This window comes from Bufo bufo, chromosome 1 (assembly GCF_905171765.1).
Source record: "Bufo bufo chromosome 1, aBufBuf1.1, whole genome shotgun sequence".
Lineage (NCBI taxonomy): Eukaryota > Metazoa > Chordata > Amphibia > Anura > Bufonidae > Bufo > Bufo bufo.
In genome coordinates, this window is record NC_053389.1 from 214,934,397 (window position 1) to 214,958,340 (window position 23,944).

General features: G+C 42.7%; 1 protein-coding gene across 1 annotated transcript in view; it reads left to right on the forward strand.

Annotated features, from left to right (window-relative positions):
* LMTK3 (lemur tyrosine kinase 3) overlaps positions 1–22,856 on the forward strand; it is a 116,161-nt gene extending 93,305 nt beyond the window's left edge. The window contains exons 11-14 of the mRNA XM_040415605.1: positions 13,663–16,649; positions 19,981–20,339; positions 22,116–22,227; positions 22,606–22,856. Coding sequence (XP_040271539.1) covers positions 13,663–16,649; positions 19,981–20,339; positions 22,116–22,227; positions 22,606–22,856 — 3,709 coding nt within the window. The remainder of the gene's footprint in view (positions 1–13,662; positions 16,650–19,980; positions 20,340–22,115; positions 22,228–22,605) is intronic.
* Positions 22,857–23,944: the final 1,088 nt, after the last annotated feature.

Below are 23,944 nucleotides of genomic sequence, written 5' to 3' on the forward strand. Positions count from 1 at the left end.
CAGTTGTATCCAGTGTGGATTAAGCCTAAAAGGTTTACTGCTCTTTTGCGCAAGATCAACCATTGATAACAGCATTGGAGAATGATCGGATATACCGTGTGGCTCATACTTCATCTTTTGTATCCGTTCCAAGAGTCCTGGGGTCGCCAGGGATATATCTATCCTAGACATAACTCTGCAGGATCTGCTAAAACAGGAGAAGGTACTTTTTTTTTCCATATAGAGACTGCCACACATCAATAAGACCCAATTCCTGGCAGATCCTGCTAAGGGCTGTAGGCTGATCATTTATACTCCCCCCTCCATTGATCACCGATACCCTGTCCTTATTATCCATAACGACATTGAAATCTCCCTGAACTAATATGGGGCACGAATCCCATTTACAGATATATTCCGCTAGTTTTCTCAACACTTCAGAGGAAAAGGGGGGAGGGATATACATAAACGCAAGTACGCACACCAGTCCCATCCATCGGCCATACAGGAATACAAATCTGCCTTCTTTATCGATCCATTGATCATATGGGTCGTAATCCACATTTTTGTGAATGTATACACTTACTCCCCGCGAATAAGCCGAGTAGTAGGAGTGGTACTCATACTGCGTCCATGACTTTCGCATATAATGCATCTTTTCAGCAGTTAAGTGAGTCTCCAGCAGCCCCACAATGGCAGGTAAATGTCTAAAGATAGTATCATAGACCACCCTCCGCTTAAGTGTGTCCGCCAATCCACGGACATTCCATGTCAAAATGCGTGCCATTTACACTAAATTGGAGGGTGGTCCATCCCATCCGCTCCTCTCCCAGCTCTGTATTGGATCTCGCAGCAGTGAAACAACCAATCCCCCCCCCCCCCCCCCCCCCCTCCCATGGTGCACGAGACAATTAAGGCCCATGCTCCTCTTACACATCGCCTAGGCCTCCTATCCCCCCTCACCCCCCCAAACACCCCCCCTCTCCTCCCCTCATCCCTCACATTTTCCTACCCCGCATACATGCAAAACCAGATAAAGCTTAAATCCAAAAACAGATTAACAATTTTTGCATGAATAATTCATATATGGCCATGGAGGGAAAGAAAAATAAGAAAAAGAGGGCGAGCACATGCAGCGGATATTCATATCTCATATCTCATATCCCCCTGGCGTCCAACCAAGCAGAGGCCTCCTCAGAGCTTGCGAAGATGGAAACAGAATCATTATATACTATTCTTAATTTAGCCGGGAATAGCATTGAGTATTTAATATTAGCATTAATGAGACGTTTCTTGATCTCCCCGAATTGCCTTCTTTTAAGCTGGGTACCGAAGGAGTAGTCGGGGTAGATCGAGATTTTGTTTCCATTATACAGCAAATCACCCAGCTCTCTCTTTCGGCGTAATATTTTATCTCGATCACTAACGCACAAGATTTTAGCAATGAGGCCGCGTGGAGGGGCGCCAGGGTGTGATATTTTATTAGGGGCTCTATGTGCCCGTCCAACCATAAATAATGATGAAAAAGATTCTCGGCCCAGGGAGTCCCCCAACCACTTCTGTATAAATCCCCCTGGGTCTTCCCCCTCTGATCCTTCAGGGAAGCCTATCAGTCGGATATTCCCCCTACGTGACCTATCCTCTAAATCAATCAATTTTTCTTTGAGGGCCCTGTGCTCTAGATCAATCCTTTCAATTTTTTTTCCCATTAAGGAAACTTCATCTTTAGTGACGATCAATGATTGTTCCGTTTCCTTTACGCTACAGCGAATTTTGTCCATATCGTCCCTGAGAAGAGAGATGTCAGTTTGCATAGAGCATACAGTAGTTGTTAGTGTTCCCAAGGCTTGGTTAGTAATTTTTACGGTGTCCAGAATGTCCCCCAGTTTTTGCTCAATTGTTTCCATTCGCGAATGGATCCGGATATCCGTGTCTTCCTTATCGCTATAATCTGAGGGCATTACGGTTTTTCTGAGCTCTTCCTTTTTCCTCTTGACGGGCGTTAGGTTTCAATGTACCCCTTGTTTTTGTAGGGGAGGATCTTAGATACCTCTCTATGTTGGATCTAGGGCTTTTATTCTCTGACCCTTTTGGGGACGTAGTGCCCACAGATATCCTATTTGGAGCTTTAGGGGCCATATTCACACCTTTAGATGGCAACGATAATCTATAACGATAGCTATGTGGTCTGACCTAGGCCTCAGTGCAAAGGGGGGGGACGGATGAGGCAGATGGAGCCCAAACAGCGGGGAGCGTCCTACTTATTCCACCCGTCTCCACTACTGCTTCAGAGTGTCCCGTTAGATGTGGTATTGGGTCCCTCTAACTAGAACCAGAGAATAAATCATAAAGATGTTACTTTGGTAGTATTTGTTAAGAGGTTGCCCACGATGGCTTCGCGTTTAAGACCTCCCCTTTTTTTTTTTTTGGTTATTAAGTTAGTAGATATTAATAGATATTAATAGCGATATTGCATAATCAGCCAGGTGACTTTCACCCTACTTGCCCGTCCCAGGCGTGATTAGTCCACAGGCTCAGGTCCGTAATTGGCTCCAATTCTTAGACAATGAATGCGATTCCATCCTCGGCATCTCAAAGCTCCACTGTCCGCACACCGCCGGTCACCTCCACCTCCTGGAACTCTTCAGAGGTCTCTGCAAATTATTAGCAGGCCGCATTGCGCTGCCACAGCACACCGCGTTCAGTCAGGAATGAACCAGGAATGAACCAGCCGTCGAGCCATCGAATCCGCAGGGCACCAGGTGGAGCACCGACTCCAGGATTCAGACCCACACACAGAAAACGGCACTTCGATCAACCCGGCAGCCCGGCGCACAGCACACCAGTCAGCTGTGGCAAAGGAGCAGAGGAGAGAGGGAGCCACACGGGGACCATGCCTCGGTCAGTCCAGGGGTCAGTCCAGGGGCCCGGCGCCAACTCCACACAGCACACCGGTGAGCCGTAACATAAGGTGAGGAGGGAGAGAGGTCGGGCAGTATGGATAGAGGCAGGGGGGGCGGAGCCCGCAGCACGCTCACATCATGCTGCACGCCCGGAAACTTGAAAAAGCACGTGGGAATCCCACCTTTCATATGTTGGACCGACGGTACGAACAGAGAGAGGCCATAAACGATTTCTTGATGATACCGGCGGACAGAGGCACCCCCCTGTGTAACTTTGATGTTAGCCAGTAACAGCTCATGTGTGACACCTGCCATTTGCTCGTGCCCTTTGAGGAGGGCACTTTATTTGTCAGTAGTGATGGACGAACATTGGCCTGGACGTTTTGCGAACGTGCATTCGCTATCAAATGTTCGCGAACCGCACATTCGCGGCGGGCTCCATTCACTTTATTGGCAGGCAAACCTGAAAAACCTTCAGGTCATATTTGCAGCCACCAAATACTTACTAGAAGTGCATGAATAGTCCCACAACATGGACAGTGACATACCAGAGGGGGATCAATGGCAAAAATTCCCACAAAAAATATGTATTTTAATCAGGGTCCATTTTTTATGCGTCTTAAAGGGAAACTCTCAAAAATGTGCCCTGCTGGAACCTAGAAAATTGTTGTTTTAGGCCACGGGAGTACAGGCCCAAAAAATTAGGCATTCACATGACAGAAAAGAACAAGTGATTATGTGGCTGGAGGTACATTAGGCGGTCACTCAATAACAATTTTACTGTAGGCCAGTGGAGTGCAGGCCCCAAATATTAGGCATTCACCTGACAGAAAAGAACAAGTGATTATGTGGCTGAAGATATATTAGACGGTCAGTGGATAACAATTTTACTGTAGGCCATTACAGGCCCCAAAAATTAGGCATTCACCTGACAGAAAAGAACTTGTGATGATGTGGCTGGAGGTACATTAGGTGGTCACTGGCTAACATTTTTACTGTAGACCAGTACAGGCCCCAAAAATTAGGCATTCACCTTAAAAGAACAAGTAATTATGTGGCTGAAGGTATATTAGACGGTCAGTGGATAACAATCTTTCTGTAGACCACTGGAGTAGAGGCCCCAAAAATTAGGCATTCACCTGACAGAAAAGGCCTTTTATGCCGCTGTATATACATAAGACAATTACCATTCTTTGTTCTGGGTGGTGGTTGATATGTGTGGGCTGGCATGCGGAAATTCAATTACACGTGGTCGTCACAGGTGTTGAATTCCTCCGAGATCTATGCCTCATTCATTTTTAGAAATGTGAGGTAGTCCACACTGTCGTGAGCTAGGCGAGTGCGCTTATCGGTCACGATCCCCCCCTGCTGCGCTGAACGTCCTTTCGGACAGGACACTCGTCGAGGGGCAAGCCAAGAGTTCCATGGCAAATTGTGCCAGCTCTGACCATAGGTCAAGCCTGCACACCCAGTAGTCCAGGGGTTCCTTGCTACTCAAAGCGTCCAGATCGGCCATTAACCCAATGTAGTCAGACAACTGTCAGTCTAGGCGTTCCCTGAGGTTGGATCCGGAGGGCGGCTGTCTATGGGTTGGCTGCAAGAATGATCTCATATCCGAAGTGACCAACACATCTTCAAACCACCCTCTTCTTGCAGGCGTGGTAGGATTGGTACCAGCACCTGTTTCGCTATAGGTGGAAATTCCTCTGCCAGCACCCACAACAGCAGAATGCGCATCTCTCGCAGCAAGGTCTGGAAATGCTGCATTCTGCCATCATTCTGTGATGCTGGTAACATGTCCGCCATTTTGTGTTTGTACCGGGGTCTAAGTATGTAGTTTCCCTTTATGATTTTTATAAGGCGGTCCCTCTTCAAACACTGGAGCATGAAGGCCCTCATTTGCACTAAATTGGAAGTGGTGGAGTGCCCTAGCTCCTGCTCATCACCCAGGAGAATGTCGTCCTCGGTCTCCTTCCTCCAGCCACGGACAACACCAGAGATCCCCGAAAAGTTTAAAGTCCCCCTCAAATCCTGCTTTTCTTGCTCCTCCCCCTCCCCCTAGTCACCATCCTCCTCTGACTCCTCTTCACTCTCCTGCTGACCTGTCTGAGATGGAGTAGCCCCCCTGGGAAGTCATTCAGCATTGCGACTTCCTCATCTTCCAGCTCCTGCTCCTCGACGGCTTGATCATGATCAATGACACGACGCAATGCACGCTCCAGAAAGAAGGCATAAGGTACGATGTCACTGATGGTGCCTCTGCTGCGACTGACCAGTTTGGTGATCTCATCAAATGGCCGCAGAAGTCTGCATGTGTCGCGCATGAGCAGCCACTGGCGCGGTGAAAAGAAACCAAGCTCCCCAGAACCTGTCCTGCTGCAGAGTTCGTACAGGTAGTCGTTAATGGCATGTTGCTGCTGGAGCAGCCTATCAAGCATATACAAGGTGGAGTCCAAGCGCGTCGGGCTGTCCCAAATCAGACGTCTGACGGGCAGGTGGTGTCACCGCTGAACGTCAGCAAGGCGAGCCATGACCGTGTAAGATCTTCTAAAATGGCCTTTTCCTGGCCTGCCACAAGACGTCCTGGAGCCCGTGGTATTTAGCAACGAAATGCTGCACGACTAAGTTCAGGGCTTGTGCCATGCACGGCACATGTGTCATTTTGCCCTGTTTCAGCGCGCTCAGCAGATTGGCACCGTTGCAGCACACCACTTTACCAACTGTCAAATTGAGTGTGGTTAGCCACTGATCGGCCTGTGACCGCAGAGCTGAAAGCAGTGCAGGAACGGTGTGGCTCTTGGCTTTCAGGCACAACAGCCGCAGCACAGCATGGCAACAGCCGCAGCACTCACTTGGCACATCGAATAGGTTCTGGGGAGCTTGGGGGTGCAGCGGCAGAGGCAGTAGTATTGGAAAAGGAGGAGTCAGCCGAGGAGGAGACGGAGGATGGAGTAGGAGGAGGAGAAGAAGAGGCAGGCCTGCAGGCAATCCGTGGCGGTAACACCAAATCTACACAGGTGCCACGGGTTACATGCTTCACGGCCGTCAGAAGGTTCACCCAGTGGGCAGTAAAAGTTATGTACCTTCCCTGCCCATATTTGCTAGACCACGTGTCTGTGGTCAGATGTATATTGGCACCGACACTGTGAGCCAGAGATACATTCACTTGCAGCTCAAAGTGGCCACATAGCTCTGGGATGCCCTTCTGGGAGAAATATTTCCTTCTGGGGACTTTCCATTGCGGTGTGCCAATGGCCACAAATTTTCGATAGGCCTCCGAGTCCAGCAGTTTATATGGCAGTAGTTGGCAGGCTAGCAGTTCCGACAAGCCAGTAGTCAGCCATTGGCCAAGAGGGTTTTCCGGCGTCATCAAATTTTTACATAGTAACATAGTACATAAGGCCGAAAAAAGACATTTGTCCATCCAGTTCTGCCTGACATCCTGCAAGTTGATCCAGAGGAAGGCAAAAAAAAAAAAAAACCCTGTGAGGTAGAAGCCAATTTTCCCCACTTTAGGGGAATAAAAAATTCCTTCCCGACTCCAATCAGGCAATCAGAATAACTCCCTGGATCAACGACCCCTCTCTAGTAGCTATAGCCTGTAATATTATTACACTCCAGAAATATTATTACGCTCGAGCATTTGGGCCACGGAAGCCTGCCTTCTGCCAGATGAACGCGACAACGGCACGGTGGAAGGTGGAGTGGAGGACAAATAGGAGGAGAGAGGAGAAGAGGCAGGATGTGGAGCTCCGGGAGTCTGCTTTTTGCCTCCGGTGTACTGTGAGTTTTGCCTGCATCTCCTCCTTCTCCTCCCTATCTGCTGCTCCATCTCTCCCTCTGAACTCCCCTTCTCTTCCTCTCTTGTGGGCACCCACATTACCTCCATCGACACTTCATAATCGCCACCTGCACCAGCACTGACATTAGAGATTTTGGAGTAGGCAGCAACAGCAGGTACCACCCTCCTTGGGCTGATCTGGGTACTATCGTCAGACTGCTGGGTGGCGGCCGTTGCTACCTCCTCTTCCTCATCCGATGCCAAGAATGGCTGCGCATCGGTAAGGTCTGGGAATGGATGGGAAAATAATTCCTCTGACTCGAGTGGAGGGGCTATGGTGGTGGTGGTGTCTTTGGGGTTGGACACAGCAGAGAGTGAGGAGGGTGCAGATACAGAGGATGAGGAGGGTGCAGAAGTGGAAGGCTGAGCGAGCCACTCAACCAACTCTGGTGCTTCCTTTGACGTAATCGCACGCACCTTCTCCAACATCCCACTTAGGCTCCGGCCTGGTCCACCTACCCGACCCCTACCACCCCTGCGAAACTGACAGCCTCTTCCTCTGTCTGTCATTTTCAAAATGACCCTGTGCCAAAGTCCCTAGAGAAGAGCAGTATTTGTGGAAGCAGGTATATCGCCGGCCTCAATCAGTATTTGATGGAGGCAGGTATATCCAACCCCTTAATCAGTATTTTGTGGAAGCAGGTGTATCGCAGGCCTCAATAAATATTGGGTGGAAGCAGGTATATCAATCCCCTTAATCAGTATTTTGTGGAAGCAGGTATATCGCACCCCTCAATCAGTATTTTGTGGAAACAGGTATATAGAACCCCTTAATCAATATTTGGTGGAAGCAGGTATATCACACCCCTCAATCAGTATTTTGTGGAAGAAGGTGTATCGCAGGCCTCAATCAATATTTAGTGGAAGCAGGTATATCACACCCCTCAATTAGTATTTTGTGGAAGCAGGTATATTGAACCCCTTAATCAATATTTGGTGGAAGCAGGTATATCACACCCCTCAATCAGTATTTTGTGGAAACAGGTATATAGAACCCCTTAATCAATATTTGGTGGAAGCAGGTATATCACACCCCTCAATCAGTATTTTGTGGAAGAAGGTGTATCGCAGGCCTCAATCAATATTTGGTGGAAGCAGGTATATCACATCCCTCAATCAGTATTTTGTGGAAGCAGGTATATAGAACCTCTTAATCAATATATGGTGGAAGCAGGCATATCACACCCCTCAATCTGTATTTTGCAGAAGCAGGTATATAGAACCCCTTAATCAATATTTGGTCGAAGCAGGTATATCACACCCCTCAATCTGTATTTTGTGGAAGCAGGTATATCAAACCCCTTAATCAGTATTTTGCAGAAGCAGGTATATCGCAGGCCTCAATCAATATTTGGTGGAAGCAGGTATATCAATCCCCTTAATCAGTATTTTGTGGAAGCAGGTATATAGTAGGCCTCAATCAATATTTGGTGGAAGCAGGTATATCAATCCCCTTAATCAGTATATTGTGGAAGCATGGATATTAAACCCCTTAATCAATATTTGGTGGAAGCATGTATATCGCAACCGTCAATCTGTATTTTGTGGAAGCAGGTATATGAAACCCCTTATTCCGTATTTTGTGGAAGCAGGTATATCAAACCCCTTAATCAGTATTTTGTGGAAGCAGGTATATCAATCCCCTTAATCAGTATTTTGTGGAAGCAGGTATATAGAACCCCTTAATCAATATTTGGTGGAAGCAGGTATATTGCACCCTTCAATCTGTATTTTTTGGAAGCAGGTATATCAAACCTCTTAATCAGTATTTTGTGGAAGCAGGTATATCGCACCCCTCAATCAGTATTTTGTGGAAATGCTGTTTTTATGTGTATATCTCGATACTTGGATATTTTCGATTATCACATGTGCATGTGTCTGGACTTAAACTACGCAGGCTCTATGTTAGAAGCGCTTGCACTTGAAATAGGAGCTCTGCAAGCGCTTCTAACATAGAGCCTGCGTAGTTTAAGTCCAGACACATGCACATGTGATAATCGAAAATATCCAAGTATCGAGATATACACATAAAACCACTAAGTACCAACGCATGCCCCCCTGACTACTAGACCTGGATATAGTTTTGAAGTCCGGGCGCATGCGCGAACACTCCATCAAGTAATGCCTTAAGGTCTAAGCAAAGGTTGGTGATTCCGGGACAGAGGAAAAATCGGAAGTCCCGACGCATGCGCATACAATTATTTGGAGCCTGAAATAATGCTCTAAGTACTGACGCATGCGCTTTTGTATGTCTTAGTAAAAGTCCTGGATAGAAATATTCTAAGTGTCCGCACATGCGATCTTGGGACGGAGAAAAATTTGAAGTTCTGACGCATGCGCATATAATCTCCTAGAGTCTGAAATAATGCTCTAAGTACGGGCGCATGCGCATCTGCAGATCTCAGTAAAAAATCCTGGATACAAATATGCTAAGTGTCCGTGCATGCGCATTGGCATCTTCGGGATGGAGAAAAATCGGAAGTCCCGACGCATGCGCATATAATAATCTGGAGCCTGAAATGTTGAATATAAATATTCGAAGAGTCCGCACATGCGTACTGGCGTCTCTGGGACAGAGAGAAAAAATCTGAAGCCCCGACGCATGCGCACATAGTCATTTGGAGCCTGAAATGATGCTCTAAGTCCCGGAGCATGCGCACTTGCCCTCCGATGTGACAAATCTGAAGTGTGGACGCATGCGTACTCTATCACTGTAGCCGGAAAATAACAAAGTACCGGACGCAAGCGCGTAAGTGACAATTTGATTCGCCCGAAATTAGGACATCGTCACTGAACAAGTTGACTGGATTGGCCCAAAATTACTAGCATCAACACGAGCTTGAACTCCATAGGCTACCACAGGGCGAGATCCGCCCTATAGGTATAAAGGACCTTTCAAATGTAACGCTCGTGTTGATAGTAGCTCCTTTTCCCCTGAAGACGCCGCATCTCACGGTGAAACATGTCGGGGGAGCTGCATCTTTAGATATTTTAAAAATTATGGCAGGGCAAAGGCACCAATAGATATTAGGCGGACTGCAGACGCCGCATATATGTGTATACTATAGGGGCAGTGCCGGAAAATTTAAGTGCGGCTGGCGGTAGCCATCAATAGTGATCTAGCACTGACTAGACACACTATATCAATAGCACTTTAGGCAGGGTTACAAACTAATAGAGTGCAGTATATCTACAGAGTGCCTGGTGTCGGATGACACTGCACACACAGGATATTATACAACTATCTGCACCCCATCGTCAGAAAGATATGCAGTAATATCACCTGACTTATTGTAAAGCGGAGATCTCTGCACCCTTAGCCCCAACACCTCGTTGCCCTCTATATGTATTTTTAACTTTTCACTTATGTTTTTTGTCCTTTTGGCAATGACCGTTTAATAAAGTTAAATAAAAGTTATATTTTAATATGACCAGAAACAGGAAACATAGTCATTGACTATTGGAATTGCATGTTCTTACCCTTCCCACTTCATGATTTGGCCACTATTTTGCCTTTTTGGCCTGGTTGACATCATCATTTATTTGACCCTTCTTCTGATCTGTCAAAAGGAAGGAAAAATCAGACACACAACGGTTCCTGTCTGTGTAGCAGCTGTAAGGTCTTTATGGTTTTATCAGAATTGGCTTATGATTTGGTAGCCAAAAGCAGGAGTAGGTAAAAAACACAGAATACATGCAAATATTCTATTCACGTGTCATCTCTGTTTTGGATCCACTCCTGTTTTTATTTTGGCATTAGCAATACTGATTAGTGATGAGCGGCAGGGGTCATATTCGAATTCGCAATATTTCACGAATATTTTGTAGAATATTCATCGAATATTCACAAATTCGAATATTCGTTATATTCTACTTTTTTTTACTCGAAAAATCAGCAAGGCAATGATCGCGTAATATGCGAATATTATGCAATCAATACAGGCGTGGGTCAAAAACAAATATATAGCACTATAGAATATAGTGCTATATATTCGTTATTTAGAATATTCATAATTTTTTTCCATCTGAAGTCATGATTCCTCCCTGCTTAAGTTACTTAAGCAGGGAGGAATTATGACTTCAGATGGATAAAAATGCTGAATATTCTAAAAAACAAATATATAGAGCAATATAGCTAATATAGTGCTATATTCGTTTCAGAATAGTTGTAATATTCTAAAACAAGAATATATAGCAATGTAGTGAATATTTGGAAAAAAAAACTAATATACAGCAATTTAGCTAATATAGTGCTATAATCTTTTTTTTTAATAGTTGGAATTTTTTTCCAATCTGAACTTCAGATGAGAAAAAAATTACAACTATTAGACAAAGAAGATTATAGCACTATATTAGCTAAATTGCTCTACATTTGTTTTTTTCGAATATTCGCTATATTGCTATATATTCTTGTTTTAGAATATTACGAATATTCAAAAAACTAATTTATAGCACTATATCGAATATATTTGTTTTTTAGAATATTCGTCTTTTTTTTTTTTTTTTCAATCTGTACAGTTTTTCCACTTCGGCATACTCCTCCCCGACAAGCGTCTCCGTCACCATGGGAATGCCTGGGGGTTAGAATTTACCATAAGATCTGAGTTTTCACGATCTCACTGAGATCGTGAAAACTCAGATCCGATGGTATATTCTAACCCCCAGGCGTTTCCATGGTGATGGGGACGCTTGTCGGGGAGGAGTATACCGAAGTGGAACAACTGTTCAGATTGAAAAAAAAAAAAGACGAATATTCTAAAAAACGAATATATTCGATATAGTGTTATAGATTCATTTTTTAGAATATTCGTTATTTTTCCCATCTAAAGTCATGATTCCTCCCTGCTTAAGTTGCTTTTGGGCCAATGGCTCATTGGCCCACAAGCAAGAAGCAGGGAGGAATCATGTGTTCAGATGGGAAAAAATGAGGAATATTCGCTATAATGAATATATAGCACTATATTCGAAATATTTGTGAATTCTCGAAGTTGCGATATTCGAGATAAAAATTCGCTATTCGAATATTTACGCTCAACACTAATACTGATGGATTACTGACCAAATGCTGACCGAGTGAAGATGGATGCTCAACAGACAGGATCCGTTTTTTTGGGGGTTATTGTTCTGACGTATCAGAGGAAGGGAAAAATAATCAGTGACGTCAACGCAAACTTACTGCTGACACACTCTCCACTCTGTCAGGGGGGCTCTACTTGTATAAGTGTTTAATAGAACAGGTTTTGTAGACATCTGTGTGGAATCAGCTGACGATGGTGTAAAAGAGTGCGCTCTTTCACGCTATAGTAGGATTTTTGGCCTCTGCACGGTTCTTTATATTTGACGCTAACATCGACCTGTAAGGTTGAGTTCACACTTCAGTTATTTGTTCAGTTTTGGCCCTGTAAGTGCTCAAAGAAGTGAAGTGTGCATTGATTCTAAGAGTGACTCCTGTCATCTGCGTGTCATACTGACTCACAGTATTGTTTCACTACCACAGCAGACTCCCTATGCGTGTTGCTGCAAGGCACAGTGTTATACACCACAAAGCTGTTTTTTAACACGATTCGCTACAAATTAATTCTGAAAGAAATCTAATCTTTTCGGAGAATTCGGCGAACCGACCGGATCGAATTTTTGAGAAATTCTCTCATCTCTAGTTACAATGTCTGTTCACTGTACATCATTGTATACCATGTGGGCTGGTTGCCAGATACTTGTGGGTATGTATACAGGACCATGTGTCTGTGTGGCAATACACATCAGCCTCTTTTGTTGTGCGTACTGGCCATGGATACTTGTGGGTATGAATTGGTTCCACTGTGACTTGCATCTCTCCTCATTCTCTTCTTGTGGGGTTAATCCCCCTGTCTTGTGTCTGTACCTGTCTAACTAATCAGTTAGTTAAGTCTGCTATCTGCTGTGTTCTGTGTCAGTTTCGGATTTGTCTTGAGTGCTATGACCTGCTTAGGTTCTGCATTCATGTCTTTCTTAGCTGTTGTACCATATTTTGCTCAGATCTGTTTGGCTTCTGTTTGTGTTCCTATCATAGTCATTGCACTAGTCTATAAGGAGCTTCCATCTGTCTGTGTATCCGAGTGCATGTGTTTTGCTATGTCTGAACAGTGTCCTAGTTCCTGAAGGCCGTTCCTGAAGCCTGTGTGTTCAAGTGCATGTATTCTGTGTGTTTGGTTTCGTGAGCTGTTCATCTACTCCTTGTCTTGTCTTTTGCCTGCATTCATGTTTGCCTTGGATTTACCTGTGCTCTGCTTCTGTTTAATGCCATACCTGTGACCCTGGTGCTTTGCACTAGTGTTCTTGAACAGAGTAGGTCAGCTGCCAAGTACAAAACCACCCAAGGACATAGAGGTCTGGTCGCTAACCCGCAGTGAAGTCCACATCCCTGTACAGAGTTTAAGGGATGAATACTGGGAAGGCTTCAGAATAACACCCTTGTGATGCTGCCACATATTCAGGCTTTTTGATGCCGTTTTTGAAGCCAAAATCAGGAGTGGATCATAACAAGAGAGAAGGTATTAAGATCAGATACAACTTCTCCACTTTTTTCAACCCACTACTGGTTTTGGCTTCAAAAACTGCATAAAAAAAACTGACCTTGTGGCAGCACCCTTAGTATTTGGCCCTACATCAAACCGGTTACTTGGTAAAGTGGTTCCACAACCATTGTCCATACACATGTGTGTATCAATATAAATGTAGATACAATATTCATTGTTTATCAGACAAGACTCCTTAGACTGGAATCCACTCTATGACTGAGCCATAACCCAGGCTAATAAAATTAGGATTTATCATATGATTGCATTTTCACATCGAGTAACAAAATATGGATTGTAGTTTTACTGTTTTTTTTTATTACTTTTCAGATCTCTGTAGCACAATTTGTTTTTACTTATCATATTGATCATCTGTCATTTTTAGGTATGAGGTCATGCAGTCTTGCTGGCTGACTGTTGAACAGAGACCTACAGTAGAAGAGCTTCATCTGCAGCTCACTTACTTGCTAAATGAATGCTCCAATCAGACAGAGGAAGGCTTTGAGTGGCGTTGGAATGCACTTAAACCAACAAAATCATCAGTGGGACCTCTGAGGCATTCTGATGAGATTTCTGCATTCCCACTGCTAGATAATTTTAGTGGTGGAGATGGTTTTCATGCAGACATGGATGACATCTTGACTGTAACTGAGAGCAGTCGTGGACTAAACTTTGAGTACATGTGGGAGAAAGCTAGATTAGGACGGTGGAAAGCAACATCACAGTGTCAAGACTATGCGCCAAATAATGGGAATCTGACTGTGCCTGCTAATCCTTTCTATGATTCCAGCCATCAACATTCACGGCAAAGCTTAGAAACTCCAAGTGTTGTTCCAGTCATCAGCGCCCGTAGCCCTTCAGTAAGCAGTGAATATTATATACGGTTAGAAGAACATACAGATAGAGGCAGCGGAGTGGACTGTACTGTATGTGCTCCTAGTCCCATCTATGAAAGAAAATTTGACATGCAAGAGCAGAGATCACTCCATCAACGTTTATCACTTGGAAGCCCATCCTCACCACTGGAACCACTTTTTTCCTCTGACTGGGACCCACTTGAGAGTGGCAGAACCAGTCCAGATGATCCTCCTCCTCATCTGATTTTACATGAAGTTCCTAAACTTATAGATAGATGGACACCTAGTAATAATAATCCATTCATTACTGTAGGAAGAGAATTGCCTCGTTATGTAAATCCTTTCCGTGGGCAAGTTGAAAGAGACTTATCAAGGCAGGTACAGGAGACTTCATTAATGGAGCCCACATTATCTGATGTATTTTCTTCTGATTCGATTTTGAATGTTTACAGAGACATAGAAGATCATAGGAGTAGCTGGGATTCAGATACACTTGAAGAGAGAGGAGCTGGAGAGACTCTTGCTGGAGATCCAGAGTCCTTGGCAGAGTTTTTAGATGATCGTGCATCACCTTGGGATTGTGAACCTTCATTAATGGAAGATCAAAGCACTGAAAGTAGTAGCAGCAGCACAGACAACAGCAATCATCGACACATGCCCTCCTGTCCCCTGTGTAGTAGAGGCATGATGGGTAATCTGCAGAGATGTTCATGTGCAATGCTGCGTGGAGATGTTGTAATAGATTGGACAACACATGTTGCTATGCATCAAGAGCATTATGGTTTAGATGATGATTCCTCTCTAAAAGTTGAACAGGGTTCCTTATCAGAGTGCTCTATACCTGCAAGAACTTTTGGTGATGGAGATCTCTATGCTGGTCCTTTTGGAGACAGTCTTTGTGCAGCAGAACACCAAGAATTTTATGACCCTTTAATGGGAGCAGCCGTAAAAAGTTATGACATTCAAGACTATCGTAACCGTCAAGTAAAAAGTTATGATTCTTTGCAGAAGAGTATTTCTAACCACCCTCCTTCCCCGTTCATTGGAATTTCTAACTCAATGGCAAACTGCAGTGTTATTGTTCCAATTGAAATCCCACCTCTTTCCACCTTAGCAGAAAGCATCGAAGAGGAGACAATAGAGATAGTTCCAGATGTACTAAATAGGTTCACACTGAACCACAGCACATTACAAACAGAAAAGCCACCACATGCCTGTAGAGCAACATTAAACTCTGTTGATTCTTTAGACATTCCCTCCAACACTAGTTCATCAGATGTATGCAGCCCAGCTTCTCATTTCTCATCCCCTGTACAGAAGTTTGGGGATAGTGGCTATGAAACAGAAAATACATTTTCCCCAGAATTCATTTTCAAAGAAGTGAAAGAAGAAGAAGAAGAAGAAACAGGTCTTAAGGATTTGAAGCTACCCTTAACCCCAATATCAGAATCAACTAGTGACTTGACTCTTACTGAGGACTTCTCTGAACCACAGGCTACACCTATGGAAGAAGACAGTTCTCTTAGGACGTTAAATCTGGCCACACCACATAGAGATTCTGCATATTTTTCTGACTATGACAATGAACCTGATAAACATAATAGAGTATCTCAACAAAAACCTGATGATGAAAATATCAATGGAGTTTGCAGTGAAGAAATATCTGTTGTCATATCAATTGCTGAGGACATTCAAAGTTTTCAAGCTGAAAATAGGAAAAAGGATGATATAGAAATACCAGAAGAGTTGCCTGTAAAAACAGTAGATAAAGAGGAAAACCATCATAATGCAGAGTATATTCAAGATGTAGTCCCAGATGGTGAAGATGGAATTTTGAATTGCAATGGTGGGATAAACTTAGTCCCAGAGGAGCACTTAAGTAATTCAGTTGCTCAAAGTAATAGCACTGATGTAACAGAAGAAAAATATGAAAAATCTCAAACTGTTATCGATCAGAGAAATTCAATTGAGAACATACTGAAAAAACAACCAGAAAGTGGTTTTGTAGTTCAAGTTTGTAAAGAGCAGCTGCTTGTCTCCTTGAGAGAAAACGTAACAAGGAATGTACTGTCTACCTTTGAATCTGGAACTGTGAACTCATGTGTCTTAAAAGACCAAGCTGTTTTGAAGTTGTGGTCTATAGAGCCTAGATCAAATGCAGTTATTGAAGGAGCAGTAAATAATAAACCTTTATTCAAAGAGTCATCTGAAAACTATGAACCCGATGAATGCAAACCTAACACAGATGACATCAACAAGGACACATCTTTAGATGGAGTTAGTAATCCTTCAGAGTTAATTGTACACAAAGATGAAAATGAGAACAATTGTGATGAAATCCACACAGAAAAAAATGGAGATGATGTTGAACTGTTATCACAGCAGACCCTTGAGAACTGTATGAAGAAACAAGAAGAGACTTCTGCTGAACAAGTAGAAGAACAGTCAGAAGATCAATCAAAACTTTTTCTAGACTTTGGCTCTACAGCAAATAGTGGAAGTGAAGCTATAAAAGGTAATTCGACATTGATCATTAAAATGGAATAGTTCAAAAGGCAAGTAAGGTGTTAATGAGCCAACCAGTCAGAAAACCTTATTTATAACCTTACACTCTTGTGCACTCACAGTACCTAAAGTAGACCTTTCTAAATCAATTTGTGAAACATTCTTAAGGGCTCATGCACACGACCATTGTTTGGGTCTGCATCTGATCCACATTTTTTGCAGGTCGGATGCAGATTCATTCACTTCAATTGGGTCGCAAAAGTCTGTTCCATGCCATCTGCAAAATTATAGAGCGTGTCCTATTCTTGTCCCCATTATGGACAAGGATAGGACTGTTAGACGCTGGCCATTCTGCAAAATGCGGAATGCACACGGCCGGTATCTGTGTTAGCCAACAGCAATGTATGATTTCCACTCATGTGCATGAGCCTTTAGTGTAATAAAACTTTTATTTATTGAGTTAAATTTATGCAGAATTTTCAAGCTTGAAGTTAATGGTCCAAAGCTTGCCATTTCAGCTCCTGTGAGGTGCCCTTGACAACAGTTTCTGTTCTGTATACTGGCCTTGTTATGGGAATACTGTCTACCATTACTCATGGCAGTTATGCACCATGCATATGACCGTATCTATCTTGCTGTCCACAAAATATGGATGCGGTCCGTGTTGCATTTGCATTTTTGCGGAACCATTGAATGCAATGGGTCTGCAGTCTGCATTTTGTGGACAAGTATAGGAAATGTTTTATATTTTTGTGGAACAGACATACAGATGCGAAGAGCACACAGATCATCCATGTGCTTTCCACATCCATATGCCTGTTCTGCAAAAAGATAGAATATGTTTGCAAAATGCAGACCACAGACCTATTGAAGACAATGGGTCCGCAAATAAAATGGAGACTGTACACGGACTGCATCTGTATTTAGCCGATCCGCGATTTGAGAACCACAAAATGGATATGGTTGTGTGCATGGGGCCTTAGGCTGTGAGGCTATATGTGGGATAACTAATGTCCCTTTGCCAAGGCTGAACACAGCCAGAGTGGAGGCAAAGAGAGAATACAGTTAAGTAAGTATTGTGAGCCAAAACCAAATCCTTACATTATAGCTTATCCCTGAGCTTCACTACTGGTTTTGACTCACAATAACTGATGGAAACAACTGGTCAGATAACTGAAGTATGAACTCAGCCTAAAAATACTACCACACCAGCAGATGTCATACAGACCACGATAAACAATCGAAGATGTAGTGCATCATTAACAACGAAAATTCAGCTTATTATACACATAGATAATCGTTCGTACTTACGGTCATTACTCATTCACTTTTAAATTGTTCCTTGTTATTACATGTAAAGATAGGGGACAGATGCTTGGTCAAAAGGCATGTACAGTTGCAAGAAAAATAATGTGAACCCTTTGGAATGATATGGATTTCTGCACAAATTGGTCATAAAATGTGATCTGATCTTCATCTAAGTCACAACAATAGACAATCAAAGTCTGCTTAAACAAATAACACACAAATAATAAAATGTTACCATGTTTTTATTGAACACACCATGTAAACATTCACAGTGCAGGTGGAAAAAGTATGTGAACCCCTAGACTAATGACATCTCCAAGAGCTAATTGGAGTGAGGTGTCAGTCAACTGGAGTCCAATCAATGAGATGAGATTGGAGGTGTTGGTTACAGCTGCCCTGCCCTATAAAAAACACACACCAGTTCTGGGTTTGCTTTTCACAAGAAGCATTGCCTGATGTGAATGATGCATCGCACAAAAGAGCTCTCAGAAGACCTATGATTAAGAATTGTTGACTTGCATAAAGCTGGAAAGGGTTATAAAAGTATCTTCAAAAGCCTTGATGTTCATCAGTCCAGGTAAGACAAATTGTCTATAAATACTGCTGCTACTCTCCCTAGGAGTGGCCGTCCTGTAAAGATGACTGCAAGAGCACAGCGCAGACTGCTCAATGAGGTGAAGAAGAATCCTAGAGTGTCAGCTAAAGACTTACAAAAGTCTCTGGCATATGCTAACATCCCTGTTAGTGAATCTACGATACGTAAAACACTAAACAAGAATGGATTTCATGGGAGGATACCACAGAGGAAGCCACTGCTGTCCAAAAAAAACCATTGCTGCACGTTTACAGTTTGCACAAGAGCACCTGGATGTTCCACAGCAGTACTGGCAAAATATTCTGTGGACAGATTAAAGCAAAGTTGAGTTGTTTGGAAGAATCACACAATACTATGTGTGGAGAAAGAGAGGCATAGCACACCAACATCAAAACCTCATCCCAACTGTGAAGTATGGTGGTGGAGGCATCATGGTTTGGGGCTGCTTTGCTGCATCAGGGCCTGGACGGATTGCTATCATCGAAGGAAAAATGAATTCCCAAGTTTATCAAGACATTTAGCAGGAGAACTTAAGGCCATCTGCCCATTAGCTGAAGCGCAACAGAAGATGGGTGTTGCAACAGGACAACGACCCAAAGCATAGAAGTAAATCAACATCAGCCTTCTGGAGTGGCTCAGTCAGAGTCCTGACCTCAACCTGATTGGGATGCTGCGGCATGACCTCAAGAAAGCGATTCACACCAGACATCCCAAGAATATTGCTGAACTGAAACAGTTCTGTAAAAAGGAATGGTCAAGAATTACTCCTGACCGTTGTGCACGTCTGATCTGCAACTACAGGAAACGTTTGGTTGAAGTTATTGCTGCCAAAGGAGGTTCAACCAGTTATTAAATCCAAGGGTTCACATACTTTTTCCACCTGCACTGTGAATGTTTACATGGTGTGTTCAATAAAAACATGGTAACATTTTTATTATTTGTGTGTTATTTGTTTAAGCAGACTGTGATTGTCTATTGTTGTGACTTAGATGAAGATCAGATCACATTTTATGACCAATTTGTGCAGAAATCCATATCATTCCAAAGGGTCCACATACTTTTTCTTGCAACTGTATGAAAAGTTAGTAGATTGTTCCATATTATAAGAACGGATTTATTCCCGTTCGTACTTATTATATCACACGATTTTCAAGAATCTGTATGATATTTGCTCCGTGTAATAGGGCCTTAACTAAAAAAACTAACTAAAAAAATGGATTTGAGAACTGTTTTCACATTGTCCATGCAATACTGGGCCTCATGTATATTTTATCTGGTATTTCACTAACAAAGACACACTATTGATAATAAATGCTTTTGAAACTTTACATTTTGCAATCCAAATAACTGAATTTGAGTGTATTTTATTACAGAGTTTTATTTAAAGGACTTTTATATGCTAAAAATATTATGTTTCATATTTTCTGCATTCCTGCAGCAAAAGTAGCCAGACTTTCTCTGTCTCTTCCACCCTTAAACCTTCAAGCATTCCAAAGCTCCAGTGGACGCAAGTCTTTTTGGGACAATGATGTAGAAAAAAGAGATGCAAATTTCAACAAGGAAGATGAGGATGAGGAAGATGAAGGCTTTGGTCTTCAAGACCACCAGAGAACAGGCTCAGAAGCTGAAGCAGAGGTGTCAGGAGTTCCAATTGTGGTAACAGAGATGGATGATGGACGTAACCTCCGGAGTCTGTTAAAGTCACCTAAATCTGCTGATGAGGTGGATGATGATCTTGATCGAAAGCGAAAAATGGTGTCCTTTTTTGATGATGTAACAGTTTACTTGTTTGACCAGGTAACAAAAATGTTCAGGGAGTCATTAGTGTTTTAACAATGATATCATGATATAGTCTTGATTTTTTGTTTTTGTCTTTGTGCTGCATTTCATTGCTTGGTAAGAAGATTCCTATAGGTTTTGTTGTGGTTATATATTTTTGTGCATATAAGTTGTACAGCTAGAAGATGGTGAATAGTGGTAAAGTGCACCTCCAATGATATAGAAAAACTATTATAGTGCACAATCATCGTTCTGCTTTTAAATAGCACTACAGACCTGTCATCGCTGTAGGATGTAATGTACTATAATTATACAGCGCTGACTCACTATTGGATACGGGAGATTAGTCGACAGATTAGGACACTGTCTCCTAACACACAGATATGAGCATCCTGCAGTATAGATAAAGCATGTTGGACGCCACTTGTTACCTGCATTTGCATGCAGCAACACCAGGGCTGGCCAGCCTGCGGCTCTCCAGCTGTTGTAAAACTACAATTCCCATCATGCCCTGCTGTAGGCTGATAGCTGTAGGCTGTGTGGGCATGCTGGAAGTTGTAGTTTTGCAGCAGCTGGAGAGCCGCAGGTTGGCCATCCCTGAGCAACACAATCGTTCATCCCAAATTATTGGCAGTGCATCCCCCTTCAAACAATCCAAGTGGATGATCAGGCTTATGTTCTCACATGCCAGTGATTGGAAATGAGTCTTTTTTCATTCCCTATCATCAGCCCAAGTAAAATTTCCCTTAGGGTGCCTTTACACATACTGATATCTGACCTGTTTCTGTCCAATCAGATCAATTTCAATCTAAATTAGTGTGTGAGTGGCCAGTCGATGTGATTCAAGTTTCTTTCATATGCCGGAAAACTGATCTGCTGTGCTTAAAAATTTGTCTGCCAATCACAATGATTGTAGTGTATAAGCAGCATGTAAAAGATATGCGAAAGATGACTCCATCATAGGGAATTGAAAGGTTTTATTTTAGGATGATGGTAGCAGATGATGAAGAAGAGAATTGGCTCTATACTAACAGACCAATCATCTGTTACCTCGATCTGAATGGTCAGAATTGGTCAGTAGTGAAAATTTGTAGGGAAATGCCATATATGTATATATATGTATATATATATATATACTGTATAAAGCATAGTTTAAAGGTCCTTTTACACGCTGCCCAGGAACAATGATTCTCTACGGGGACAATCAATCCTTGCATCGATTGCTTGTACCCATACAGCAGAGGTGATTGCAGCTTCATATCAGCTGACAATCAGGCAATTATTGGGAATGTCTGGTTCGTTACCAATAATTGCTTGATATATTAGTCCGTGTAAAAGAACCTTTAGTCATCGGTGCATTGAACTGCATGGAAGCAGAAAATGCTGTACTGCTAAGATTTTACCATTAGGATAATTTCTTCACCTATGTTTCTGAGGCAACCCTAAAATAAAAGTACAGTGAAATCCATAAGTGCTGTTCTTCACTGTACTCATAAAGGTGCTCTGTTAGTTTCAGTAACCTGAAAATACTTACCAGGCCAATTATTGGGAACTAACATTATTAAGAACACTTTTTCCCGATTCCTGCCCTATGTCATAACTCCCCCAGTAACCAGGCACCCCATACAGCAGCAATGATTGCTGATGTAAATGCAGCTAACGGTATGTTCACAATCATTGCTCTGTGTATGGGCCCATGTAAATGGACCCTATTTTACAGTATGTTTCTCAACCTCCCTCAGATGCCAAGTGCACATCAGATGATGTCCTGCTTTGTGTGGGCTTTTTTTCTAGGAGACTCCCACTAATGAACTGAGTAATCAGAATACGCCAGATAATGATCAGATTTCCCAGAATCCTTCCCTGGAGTCAAGTTTGGATGCCTTTTCATCAACTGATGGTTTTAGTAAGTAATGTCTTTCTTTTTCATTCAACGTCCTGTAAACCATTAACGGTCACAGTATTAGAAAATCATATTTAGTGGCAATAACCCAGAAATTTCTGATCTAGCTCTAACTGAAACTCTCCACTTTCTAAAAAGGGCTTTATTTTGAACATTCAGCTTCTTCTGTGTCCTTTTCATCACACCTTCAGGCATCATCGTACTAACACCTTCACTTGGGGTCAATACAAAGCTCCTACATACTGTATATGCTGTTGAATAGCCTGACAAGATGTCTTCTGAGTAAAGCCTGGAGCAGCCTGCATACCTAATACATTAGGTACCAAAGTATTGCTCTAATGTATGATTTCTACTTCATAATGTATCTTTTATGTCTGATAGGTGGAAGTTTTGAATGGGATGATGACTTCCCTTTGATGACCCAAAATTCCACATTCCTTCCCATGGCAGCTGAAGGAGCAGCTCTCAAGTCACCAATAAGTCCTACTACATCAGTACCTCCTACACTTCAGGGGAAGCGAGTGGAAGGAAACCTGATGGATTCACTGAAGTTCACCCGATTCACTGTCTCACCTGCTGTAGAACCACATGTTCCATTATGTGATTCAGATGTGGTTCCAAATGCAGGTTAGTATTATCATAAGTTCATTTATCTAAACGACAGAAGCTCAGTGGAGACATGAATCTAAACCGGCAAACTGATGCTAGCTGAGATATTAATACTCATTGGCAATAATTAGAGATGAGTGAATTTTAAAAAAATTAGATTCGGCCAGTTCGGCAAATTTTCTGAAAAAAATTGGTTCGATACTAATTTATTTGTGGCAAATCGCGTAAAAAACAGCTATTTCCTAGCTGCAGACAGCCTTTATAATGGTGTAGAACACTGTGCCTTGCAGTAACACGCATAGGGAGTCTACTGTGGTAGTGAAACAATACTGTGAGTCAGTATGACATGCAGATGACAGGCGTCGCTCTTAGAATCACTGCACACTTCACTTATTTGGGCAGTCACGGGGCCAAAGCTGACCAAATAACTCAAGTATGAACTCAGCTTTACAGGTCGATGTTAGCGCACTCCTTTTACACCATCGTCAGCTGAATCCACATAGATGTCTACAGAACCTGTTCTATTAAACAATTATACAAGTAGAGTCCCCCGACAGAGTGGAGAGGGTGTCAGCAGTAAGTTTGTGTTGACGTCACTGTTTAATAATTCCCAAAAACCGGATCCTGTCTGTTGAGCATCCATCTTCAGCATTTGGTCAGTAATCCATCAGTATTGCTAATGCCCCAAAAAATTTTCTCACTTCACCACACAACGGCAAATACTTTTTTTGTGCCCCTAATACACGCAAAAAAGGGCTTTAGAACATATAACTGCACAGCTGAACGGCAAATATATTTTTCTTTTGCCACTAATACACATCACAAAAGGCTTTAGAACATATAGCTGCACCGCTGAACGGCAAATATATTTTTATTTTGCCACTATTACAGGGCAAAAATGGCTTTAGAACATATAACTGCACTGCAGAACGGCAAATATATATTTATTTTGCCACTTATACATGCCACAAAAAGCTTTAGAACATATAACGGCACCGCTGAACGGCAAATATATTTTTCTTTTGCCACTAATACATGCCACAAAGGCTTTAGAACATATAACTGCACAGCTGAACGGCAAATATATTTTTCTTTTGCCACTAATACACAT